Genomic DNA, 12,922 nt, shown 5'->3' with positions numbered 1-12,922 from the left:
ACATCCCGAGAGGGTTCAGAGACACCTCCGATAGTGACCCTTCAAACGGCGGACACACTGATATAATGAAACATCGCCAATCAGAACCACACAGAGAGTGCGACATGGCCACCGGGCGCAGTGTTCATAAACTGAGCAACATCCACTTCAGTCATCGGGACACTGAGATTACTCGTGTCTGTCACAACACTGGTAGCAATGCGCAATACTTCAGCCCGTGATACATGACAAAGAACAGAAGCGGCACTAGTGGGCATTTCCCTCGAATCACTTATAGACAGCGGTAGAAATAGAGACCGGAGGGATGCAGCGCCACCACCCCATGAGAACGAACTAAAGCATGTACATGACAAGCAGTTTGGACGTATTACTTCGAGTGATGGGTCCTCCGATTTGGTAATGTGTTACAGTTTACCCTCCCCCCTTCTCCCTTTTCCCCCAGGAGCCCCCAGGAGGGCAAGGAAACGACAGCGGGCCATACCAATCATTTGCACATGATGGACGGCAGGTGGACGGGTGCGTTCAATGGGTGGAGGGAGCGATACCCGACGGGAAAACACAGACGTAACACCATATCACATGACACCCAGGATCACTAACACAGACATAAAATTCATTACGATAAATGTCAGGGGAATGCATACAGCCAACAAACGGTACTCTGTCTATGCGTATATCAAGAGACAACAAGCCCAAGTGGCTCTCCTACAGGAGACGCACCCGACGGAAACGGAGGTAGACCATCTCCGCAAAAAATGGCGGGGTATCATTTGCGCCACGACGTACTCCGCATTCGCCAGAGGTGCACTTATATGGATCAGACCGGGGGTACCATTCAGGGATCACACACAACTAATAGACAAGGATGGACGATACGCACTACTGACTGGGCTCCTAGAAGGTCACCCTCTACTCATAGGGAGCATATACTCGTATAATGTTGAACAAGATCAATTCTGGGGTAGACTTACAGGTATATTGTCTCACCACACATTGGTCCCGTGGCTTCAAGGGGGAGACTACAACTGCACATTAGATGTGCACCTAGACAGATCGCACTCCCACCGGTACACTCACCTGCACATAAACAGTCCGAACACTATTGACGATGGGTAGATCGGTGGGCGTTGGTGGACGCCTGGAGAGCACGGAACCCTGACACCAAACTTTACTCTTTCCACTCCATTCTCCACAACCTGAGAGTTATAGGTTTTTGTGTTCCACAATTCTCCTACCCAAGGTACAACACACAGACTACTTAGGCAGGATAGTGTCAGATCATGACGCGCACACAGTGACCCTCAGGTGGAGACCGCCCCATCCCCCAGTCCCAACATGGAAACTACCCCAAGAGTGCCTCACCGACCAAGCGTTCCGCCAAACCCATGGAGAGTACATTCAGGAACACTTTCTATGAAACGCTGCCACGGCGTCCACTAGATTAATCGAATGAGACCCATTTAAGGCCAGCGCTAGGGGACAGTGTATCCAACAAGTGGTGGCAGTGCGGAGAACACTGGAAAGAGCGCTGCAAGACGCAGAGGCTGAATTGGAGGAACTGTCAAAAGCCACAGACCAAGGGAGAGCCACACTAGCCCAGATGGCAGCAGCAAAACCCTCCCATGCAGAAACTATGCGAGACCTGCGCAAATATAACTTTTGCGCATATGCAGCAAGAGCACACAGGGAGGACAATAGAACAGGATCACTGTTGGCCTGGCTCGTTAAACAAGACACAACGGCGCGCCCAATCACAGAGCTCATAAAGAAAGATAGGTCTCCTAAACACCCCCAAATTGGCATAATACGCATATTTCATGATTATTACGCAGAAATATACCGGGCTCCAGTGCGAGGATGCCTCTAGAGTTGGCCAGTTTCTAGGCCCATCGTCCATGCCCGAAATTTCTCCTGCAGATAGGAAGGAACTGGACACAAAGATCATGCCAGTGGGTGTAAAGTGTGCAATTCGACCGCTTGCCCAAAAGATGGCGCCGCGGTTGGACAGTTTTCCACTTGAGTATTATGGCACGTTTGTGAACCACATGGCGCATCTGTTGGCATCTATGTATAAAGACGAGCTTGCTAGGGGAGAGCTTCCGGGCTCTCTTTGTGAGTAGATTCTGGTGACGTTCCTGAAACCGCACAGAGATCCAACACTCCCAGCCTCCTACAGGCCGATAACGCTCTGAAATGCGGACTGTAAAATTCTAGGAAAACTATTGGCTGATCACTATTGTCAAATCCTTCTAGCTTTGGTACAACCAGACCAATGTGGCTTTGTTCCACGATGTAATACCTCGCATAATCTGCGTAGGTTGTTTCATGTCCAGGACAGGGTAAAAGACCGCTTCCCACGCGCTGCATGCCAGATCTTGGATCTAGAGAAAGCTTTCGATACCTTAACGTGGTCATATCGGTTTGCTGTCCTTCGGATAATAAAAGTCAGTCCCACACTCATGTAGTACACGCAGCTCCTCTACAGAGGTCTCACATCCAGGGTGAGGATTGGAAAACTTATCTCAGCCCCGTTCCCGGTGGCGAGGGGGACCAGGCAAGGGTGCCCCCTTTCCCCCCTCCTTTTCGCTTTGGCAGTGGAGCCATTGGCTATAAGGCTGCGCCGAGAGGGAGAAGCATGGGGAATCCCAATAGCAGACGGCATGCATTACGTGTCTCTCTACGCCGATGATCTTCTAATTTATGTTAGGGACGTAACGAGTGATCTTACCTCGATATGGGAGGCGCTGCGGGAGTTCGGAGAGGCCTCAGGTCTTAGAGTCAATTGGGGAAGCCCCCATCTGGCTCCCCTGGACGTCATGGTGGGTACCCAGAAGCTAGCATGCAGCACAGCGGCTCCCCGATACCTATGAGTGCGACTATACCACATCTCCGAGGACCTCTATGAGGGTAATCAAAGCGTTGGCGAGCCTGCATACGGCGGTGGGTTTCTGGAAAACGTTGCATCTGGCGCATCATCGGACGCGTAGCCATAGCCAAAATGATCATAGTTCCTAGAATGCTATTTTACTTTACAAACCTCCTTGTGATCCGGCCGCGATCCTTTTTCCGGGAATTGGACACACTACTTACAGCACTGATTTGGGGGGACGGCCGTCACAGAGTTGCCCTGCGCACGCTGTACCTGCCCACGACATGCGGGGGACTAGGAGCCCCGTCCTTTGAATCATATTTTCTAGCAGCACAACTTCAATGGCTGTCTCACTGGACAGCAGAGAGGCACACGGGGGAAACAGTAACTGAGAACGGCAGATTACCCCTCCCCGCTATTAGAAGGTTGTTACTGATGGGCACTAAATCGGGGTGCATGCACTCGCTGCAGGTTACCATAGCCCGCAAATGTATGATGCGAATACACCGCTTGTCAAGGGGACGACCGTTGTATTCCCTGTTGCTTTCTCTTGTGGAGTTCCCCCGAGGAGACAACCATTATACCGAGGGAGCCCTCCGGGTCTGGACCGATCACGACATCACAAAAATAGAAGCCTTATTTCACGAGGGACAGCTAAAGACGTATGCCCAGATGATTGAGTGGTATAACCTCCAACAGGGCAATTCTTAACACACAGGCAACTCTTAGACAGCGGTCATCAACCCTGGGACCTTCGGGTCGGAGAGCCCCCCCGACGCATCCGGTTCTGCACACGATACTGCGAATCGGAGCGGGCAAGCACTTAGTTACGCAGCACTACAAAGCAATCCGGGGGCTTACTGACACACCCCTTGATGGTTTGCGACAGAAGTGGGAGAATGATGTAGGTCGGGCATTTCATGATAACGAATGGGCCCAAGCACTGGAATATCCCAATAAGGTCTCCAGAAATGCCAGATTCAAAAACATACAATTCAACATTCTGCACCGCGCATATCTCACGCCAGATAAATTGCACCGTTATTACCCTGACACAGGATTTGCATTAGCGCGTTATCAAACATGTGAGGCGAACTTTAGGCACATGTTCTGGGATTGTCCCAACATACAACAGTACTGGAACAAAATACATCAAACGCTCCGAACACTAGTCAATCTCCCAAACATCAACACATGGGAGATGTGCGCTTTGGGTGTTCCCCGGAAAAAGAAGTCGGAAAAACAACAATGGCCCTGTGCGTCATTGGCCATCCTCCTAGCCAAGAGAACTATAGCCATGCATTGAAGGACTCCAGCAGGGCACCCGGAGGCAGTTTTGGTAGGCGCAATGAACAAATGGGGAGCAGGGGAGGAAGAGACCCTGAGAGAGGAGGAAGTAAAGGGTACAAGAAAACACCCAGTATCTATGGAATGGGCGCAATTATTAAACCACTTCAAACAAGAGACTGCAGCGGGAGAAACACCCAAAACAACACAGCTCCCACCTCATACCCCCCCCCCCCCCCCCAATCTCCCATGATACAGGCCCCTGATATAGCGGGTAGCACCTCGACAGGCAGGAGGTATGGGCTGGATAGGCGGGGTTCCTGGGATTCCGGTCCACCCCCACATGCGCTCTTCCCCCCTTTGGTACCCTGGGGCTCACCCAGCAGCTCTGTAGTTAGTCAATTCATAGCCCATCAGGACTGATCACAACTGCCTGAAATATAGGTTTCCCCCCCCCTTTCCCAACGTTCTTTACACACAGTTCACAGTCCAGCAGTTCCAAGCCGGATTCACGGAGTAGAATAAATGATCTGGCTCTCTAAAAAGAGCCGGCACACAAGTATGGAGAATGGGGCGTTATACCACCCTTTGCTACAACGTAACAACGTAGACCAGTCACAGCAGACCACATTACCACACAACGAAACAAATCGGTAATGATCTTGTGGTTTATGTTACGATGATATGATTTTTGGACTAGAAAATATATGACATTGATTCTCGTAATTGCTGCGGATTCCCGCAACATGTATGAATGATTGTTAAACAGTGATATGTCTGCTGTCCAAACTGGTACAGTGTAATACAAAAACTCCAATAAAAACTTTTAAACAATAAAAAAATATATTGTTTCTATGAAATTAAGTTTTACCTAACTCATCTCACAAATGTTAGCTCTTTCAACATTCGAAATTCACATACTACACCCAGCAGAAAACAATGGTGTGCATTGTACAGTTATCAGGAAGATCTCAAGAACTGCATCTCAAGAACAACATAGAAAGAGATATTTTAGAGACCGGGCTATGAGTATGGTCAGTTGATCAGATCATACATCATTGAGGGGAAAGACCCTAGAACACAGAAAGGTGTAAATATCACTGGACTTATAGGGCGAATAGGTCAGTAACAGTCAAATTAATAAAGAGAGTACAACCTTCCAGCATTATTGATGGGGAAATTGGAACAGAAAAAGGGTACAACAAACTACGGCAAAACTACCACAGTTAAATCATGGCAGAATCCGAATGTACCTCTTCCACAGGTATTCCATCAGGATTCTCACTGAAATCACCTAAGACCAGCTCAGCAAACTCATCATCCATATCTGCAACCTGCAGAAAGTTAGAGAAATTTCCGGAGAACATCAAAAGACAAATATACCCAGCTGAATAATTTATTTCAAAAACAAGTTTAAGTTAGTTTAGGAAGAATGAAGAATCTTGCGCAGCTTAAAAAGGTTATTGTCTATTTGTGTACAAAGCACTTTAAGGCAAATGGTATTTTTAAGTGGAGAAGAAAACGTAAGAAATATATAAGACAATAAATGGTGCATTTTCAAGAGGTTTATGGCAATTTGCAAGTATATGTGATTATTTCTTCAACAATGCAAAACTATACAATATAACGGAATCAGAAACTGCTTTGAGGATGTGCAGTTGAGCAAAGCAAGCACATGCATACCCAAGGTGTAGACCAAATCACCAAACACAGAACCACATTCTTACTACTGGCAGAGATTTGTAAAGGTCAGCCCCACAGACAACCACAAACCGTATAATTTCAAGTGTGTTCGGGCTGGGGGTGGTGGATGCATGGTATTTCGATCAATAAATAGAAATGAATACAGTAGTCAGGAATAGGGTTTGGCCCAGAAGAGATCCTAAAGCCTCAGCCCTTAGATGTGAATTTCAAATTCCCCTTAGATGATGATTTCTTTAGGTGTCGGGCCACTAGTGAATTTGTGTATAGTGCTTAGATACCTAAGAAACGTATTAACAAGTCTACAGTTATAAGGTGCCAACACGAATTGACTGTTACATTCATCTACTGAAGTTTGCTTTGAAAAAATAAAACTGCAATATAAATCAGGACAACCCTTTTCATTATCACATTACTACTTTGTATGTTCTTTATTACACAAAAAGAGAGTGTCAGTCTGCCACACATTTACATTTAAACACTTATCTACTCTGAAGACAGGATCTCACAAGAGGTAACCCCTTGCTTACATTTTTAATTGTCACTAGCAAAGAACTATGCACCCTTATACTTGCTTCTTGTAGTAACCCCATTCAGCAGCAAGAACAGTATGTTGGAAAGTGAGGGAATACAAGGGATTGAGGTTAAAAAATAAAAAAAATAAAACATATGTATAAAATCAACCATTTTATACAGTCCTTCTCAATTCGAAACCTACGTGATGAAATCAGAGTATATTAGGTGTGAGTTCCTAGTACTTTTTCTGAGCTCTATTAAGGCGGGAGAAAAGGAATTATGAAAATCAATGACCGCAAAAATACCAGTCTATAAAACGCTTGCCTAACTTTAGATTTGATTATTTTCTATGCTAGTCATCAGGAAAGTAGGGAGAGTGGTGAGGAATCTGCAAGAATATTGTGTGTCTACCAGAAATATTGCTACTGAGATAAATAACTTTAATCCAAGGAAATCTCTTCCTGCAGATTTCTCACCAATGAGTCCCAAAGCAATACCTCCTAGGGTGGGAGGTAAGATCGAGCAGTGTTGATTAACCAAGAAACTGTGCAACACACTCCTGGTGCAGGAGCAGTCTGTGGGTGCTTGAGCTGTGAGAAAGTAATGTTTGGAAAAAGAATGCAAGGATGATTTGGGGCCTCATGGCAACCACGAGAATGCTTCTAGAGAGAATGCTAGAAGCAGCCATGGCTCTAATGAAGTGGACACAAAAGCCCTCCCGAGGGTCTTTCTTAGCTTAAGTGCAGCAGGTCTGACTAAAAAGAATTTCCCCAAGAGAAATGGTGCATTTGGATACAGCTTTTACATTTTCAATTTTTAGCTTCAGCGAAACAGACAAAGAAATATTCATCCATTCTGTCCTGTCAAGTGTGAGCAATGTAAAAAGACACAGAACATCAGTGGCACAGTCTAGGCAGCTGCTGCTCCTCTCTGGTGGGATGAGGAGGAATAAAGAAGGACCAAAGGGTAACGGGCTGAGGTTGTAAAGGTCAATACCTTTACAACCACACACAGATAGTATCATTTTAGGTAAGTCGGGTGAGGGGGTATGATGGCAGCTAGGAAGAACCAACGCATCGGAGTATAAAACCAAGAAAGGTGGACCAACTTAGAGGGCCTGAAGTTCTTTGTCTCAATGGGCTGAATTATCTTGTCTTCAGAGTGAGAAGTAGAACTTGGCAACAGTGCTTTTGTTTGACTAGGGAATCCATGAGCAAAGGAAAAACAAGATTCAAGATTCCAACTACGGAACAATGTATGAAGTCGGAGGAAATAAGTTAAGTAAACCTTCTAGCAAATGCAACACTAGTGGTAACATAAACATGGTTGGCTGGTTAGAGAGATTTGTGAATGGGGAAAGGGCAGACACATAGCCCTTAACTGAAATTACTTGCAGAGCAACAATCAAGCATAATTGAACATCTGTTCCAGTGATCTGCCTAAATGGATTTCATAGATAATTTCCTGGCAGCCAAGATGGCGTCCACAACTTCAGCAGGAAGGCAAAAGAATTGTAGGTGGCTCAATCTCTACACGTGCAGCCACAGACTTTGGGATTTGATGTGGAAGATCCAACCATTCTGCTGTGAGAGAAGGAGTGTCCTAAAGCGGAGTGCCAACACATTAGTGCACCAGATCCTTCTTGCCCAACGTGTGGCAATCAAGATCAATTGGGCCTGATCCTCCCACACATTCAACAGGACCATCAGCTGAAGCAGAATTGGTAGGAATCCATATAGAAGGCCCAGAGACTAACCGGTAGGAATTTATCCAGGTAATCACAGAGAGGAAAGTATATGGTATAGAAATTAGGACACTTCCTGTTCTCAGCCTTGGTGGAGAGATCACTGTATGGCACCCCAGTCTATGGAAGATCATCCTCTGCCACTTCTGGAAGTATTTTCCATTGGTGGTGCTTCAGTGAGCGATGACAGAGTATCCACTGACATGGTGAGTGAACTTACAAGACGAGTAGCTACCAGGAAAATTCCTCAAATCTCGGCCCACTGCCACAGGCAAATCATCTCCCATTGCAGGATCTATGGCTTCAAACCACCCAGTCTGTTTACAGAATGCACAGTGGCAGTATTGTTTAACAGAATAGAAATGGTGTTTGAGATTGAAGGAAGAAATCTCTCCATAGGAAGACGGACCACCGGCGGCACCAGCACTTTTATGTGTAGATGTTGCTCTCACAGGGACTCGCACCATCATTCCTCCCAAATCAGCACCCCAGCCCAGTAAGGAGGCATCTATTACCAAGGCAGCCTAAGCTTGCATAGGGCTGAAGGAACAACACACCAAAAGGCTGCAGTGGACCATCCAGCAATGCAGACCCATTTGGACTAATTAGATGATCTGATTAAAAGCAGTACAACCCTGTTGATGTTGGAGCCACACTTTTCTCAGGTACCACTAAAGGCCCATCATCTGGCATCTGCAGTGTGGCACCAATAGGATGCACAAGGCCATGAGACCAAGCAGGTGTAGAAAAGCAGGACGAAGATCCATGTCTAAGTCAGAAATGTCGAAATCATCTCCTGAACATCCATGATCTTCTGAAGAGGAAGGGAAAACATCATACGGTCTGTGTCCAGGACTGCTTCCATGCTGGTTAATTTTTGTATTGGAGTGTAGTGAGACTTCTGGGTAATGATAGTAAAGATCAGAACATGGAGGATAGCCATCATGCATGGCCAGAATTCTTCAACCTGTGTCAGGCACTCCATTAAACACATCAGTCATCCAAGTACAGAAATACAGAGATCATGACTGCTGCAGTGAAGCTCTTTCGTAAAAATGTGTGGGGTAGTCATCAGTACAATCAGCAGGATGGCAAACTGATAGTGCTAGGACCCCGCATTAAATCTCAGATAATGTCTGTGGGTGAGGAGTTTTGGCAAATTGAGTAGGGGTCCTGGATATCTAGGGATGCCAATTATTACCCTCCATATAGGGCCAGCAGTACTTTGCTCAAAGAAAGCATTTTTAACTTCCCCTCCCTAATGAGCAGGTTATAGAGGTGAAGATCTAGAATGGGCCTCGGACCATTGCATTGTTCTTCTTGGACACCAAGAAGTAAAATCCTATGCCTCCATAGAATTGGTTTGTCTCTAATATTAAGGCATGTTGAGGCATGGCTACGAGCATCAAGATGGCAGTCGCACTTTGAGTGCGCTCCGGACCCCTCCGTCATCCGCTCATTGCTAATGCCAATCCCTGGAGCTAGACCTGCATCAAAGTATTCCCAGGGGCTCCTGCTTGCCTCAGGGAGAAAAATATCACACTTAGAAGCTGAGGCTTTGAGCCTGGCTGGTGCCGCAAACAGGCAGCTGATCCCCACAACTAAGATGGCGGACCCGTGCTGCTGATGGAGTCCCGGCCCGCATATGTGGGGTCCAATCCTGCAGTACACCAGTGGAGCTGTGGAGCGGGTCTTGGGCCGTGACCTCCTCCGCCCTTTCGCTTGAGTGCATCGGGGCAGTCGGACCCCTGGTGAGACCCCCTGGAAACAGGACTTTTGTGTACTAGTTTCCTGCACCGCGGCCCAGAGACTGGCGCCTTCACACTCCTATCTGTACCGGGTCCGGCTGAATCCACAGATCAGTGGAGCAGGAGCGGTGAGGAGGCCGTGAAGGCGACCGACGGTTAAGCCAGGCAAGTCATCCTCTGCCACGAGGGAGAAGGTTGGGCATCTCCTGCGGCCTGCAGAACTAAGGACCAGGGGCGCTAACGGAACTCTGACACACACTTGCGAGGGCTGCACCTGTTGGAAGCCAGCGGTTGTGAGACGGTTCCCTGGCCTGGGTCTCCGCTGACTCCGGATTCTGATGTACCTGGGCTGCCCGAAGGGTAGAAAGAGGCAGACCTGATGCCTGAATCGAGACCCAGGAACCAGAGACACCAGGGTCCACCCTGCACAGAATACCTCAGCAGCCATAGGCGAGTGGAGAGGGTGTATCACAGTGTCGAGGTGGGTGCCCGAAGGTCCAGGCCTGCTGTGGGGTCGTCTGCAGAGGTCGAATTCCCGAGGAGTTCTCTGTACAGCACCTCCCGGCTAGAGCATGCCTAGCATCTCCAGACATAACCACGATGGCGGCCTCGAGATGCGGATGGAACCCTGACCTGCGCCATTGCAGTCCAATCCAGCAGTGACCCAGTGGACCCGCAGGGCGGGACCAAGGCCTGGTTTCCGGCCAGGACCTGGGCATACGGGGAGGCCTGGAGGAGGGACCGGAACAAGCCAGACGTTCCGAATATAGCCGAATAGAGCCCAGAGGCCCGGAACAGCATGGGGATGCCTGGGGTCTGGGCACCCCGCAACTGCTCCTGCAGAGGGGGAGCCCCCACTCATTGCCTGGTACACAGGGCCTCCATTCGAATCATCGGCTCCTTCTGTGTTTCACTGCAGGAGCAATATCCATAGGTAAAGGGGACCTACCAGAGCGGAGTCTAGGAGTGGCCCCATCTGCCAGAATGGGGACATCCCAATGTGAATGTGGGGCTACGCTTCACCCACCCAAACCCAGGGAACGCTATGATCGGGTTGGAATAGGCCTGCAAATAACTGCTACCCGCAAGCCAGAGGGAAGGTGACGAGGAAGAAGCCAGACAACATAGGGACGAGTTGATGCGTCTAAATTATGGCACGGCTATCGAGTGTATAAAGGATGGTATCACTCGCTGGATTGCACTACCTTTGTCTTTAGCGGGACGAGCGTCTCTGATAAAAATGGTCATCCTCCCACAACTACTTTACCTTTTCCTCAATATTCCGTTTCCCCCTGGCAGGTATTTCCTCCAAGTACTACATACTGAGCTGATCCGACTGGTATGCCGGGGGTAAGCAATCACGAGTTAGCTGGAACGTCCTCACTAGGCCATATGCACAAGGTGGTTTTGATATTCCGGACATGGAGCTGTATTATTTACGTTTATTATTGGGTGTACCCACCTCGATATATGCCGCAAGTAGCGGTGGAACACTGGCTGGCTGACCCAATACCTATTGCAGGTGCGATTTACACTGACATACAACCCAGCGAGAAGGAACCTACCACACTCACATGTTCAATAATGGCATGGCACCGTATACAGCTCATTATGGAAACTCCCACGTTATATTCATCAAGACTACCACTCTTATATCACCCCAAAATGCCACTACTGCAAGAAACAGCCTTTCAGCAACTCCTGGGGCGAGTACTTATCAGTACATGGGGAGACCTGTATCAGGGGGGTAGGTTTCGTAACATGGACATGTTCTTCCAGTCACTCCAGCCGACCCCTCTGGAAACTTTCCTATACATAGGCCTCCGACAGTGTGTCCGCTCCATTTTCTCAGAATTACAGCAGAAACCCCCTAGTCTTCTCCCGCTTCATGCGATGCTCATCATAACCTCGCCAAAACGCCTTGTATCAATGATATACCACACCATATACACTCAGCACCTCAGATCCCCCTGCCCGGCATGCGTAAAATGGAATGCCGAACTGGGCTTTGAATTGTCTGACGAACAATGGGGATATTTCTGTACACAGACGGAACAAATCTCAGCCAGTAGCAGATTGTGTATTACCCACTTCAAATTCATACACCGCACGTACTACACCCCTGCTAGGATGTACAAATATAAACTCAGGGAAATGGATCACTGTGACAGATGCAGATGTCCAAATGCTGATTTTCTCCACCTAGTCAGGAACTGTCCTAGGGTACTCAACTACTGGAACGAAGTACTGGATGCCCTGGAACAGATTACCACCATCACTATATCGAAAACTCCCCTCCTTGCCTTATTGGGATACACTAACCACATTCCTAAAACGCACCGGAAATATGTTGCCCTGGGCCTCTTGCTCGCCAAAAGTTGAGTGGCTTGTCGATGGGGTAGAGGACGAGCACCTAAGTTTAAAGACTGGTTGACGGACTTGGTGTACCGTCAGGAACAGTTATTCCACTATGCAGAACTACTTCCCACTGCATCACTACCCACAGACATATGGGTCCCCCTCACGGGCTACTTACTTGCACATCCCAGCATACATCCAAATACTGATGCAACACCGTCCTCGACTTCAATCTTGCCACATGACCGTATGACCGCTCCTCCCCCACCCTCGTGACCTCAATGCCATTCATGACACATGTCCTATTGTCTAACCTCCACATCACTTGGCTTGTTGATACAAGGATGCCCACTCAGAAGATCCCACCCAGGTTCACATGATCCCTTTCCAGCTTCCGAGGTAGAAAATGTGATATGTAATTTACTGTATACGAATGTTGGCAACATCTAGCGACTGACATGGTGCACATATAAGGTTCTGGACATTGCTATGGAAGGCACCGGAATGCTCACTGCAGGACTGTGTTTTTTCACACTATAATGATTGGACCACTGTTATATGCCCTGTAACCATATATGTGAAGACATGCTTGTTAATTGTAATGTAACCAAATTTAAATAAAGTTTTCAAAACTCCCCCCAAAAAAATAAAAAAAAGAAGCCAGACAACGCTTGGCGATCCCCGGCAAGCAGAGCAAGT

The 12,922-nt window shown here is 47.8% G+C and overlaps 1 protein-coding gene across 2 annotated transcripts in view; it reads right to left on the bottom strand.

Moving 5' to 3' along the window:
• The window catches only part of GFM2 (GTP dependent ribosome recycling factor mitochondrial 2), a 336,627-nt gene that overhangs the window by 217,721 nt on the left and 105,984 nt on the right, over positions 1–12,922 (bottom strand). For both annotated transcript variants that reach the window (XM_086960777.1, XM_086960778.1), the window contains one exon: positions 5,410–5,490. In XM_086960777.1, coding sequence (XP_086816903.1) covers positions 5,410–5,490 — 81 coding nt within the window. The remainder of the gene's footprint in view (positions 1–5,409; positions 5,491–12,922) is intronic.

The sequence above is a fragment of the Lissotriton vulgaris genome, chromosome 3_1, assembly GCF_964263255.1.
Source record: "Lissotriton vulgaris chromosome 3_1, aLisVul1.2, whole genome shotgun sequence".
NCBI classification, from domain to species: Eukaryota; Metazoa; Chordata; class Amphibia; order Caudata; family Salamandridae; genus Lissotriton; species Lissotriton vulgaris.
Note: the sequence above shows the minus strand (reverse complement) of the source record. Positions and strands in the feature narration are given on the sequence as shown.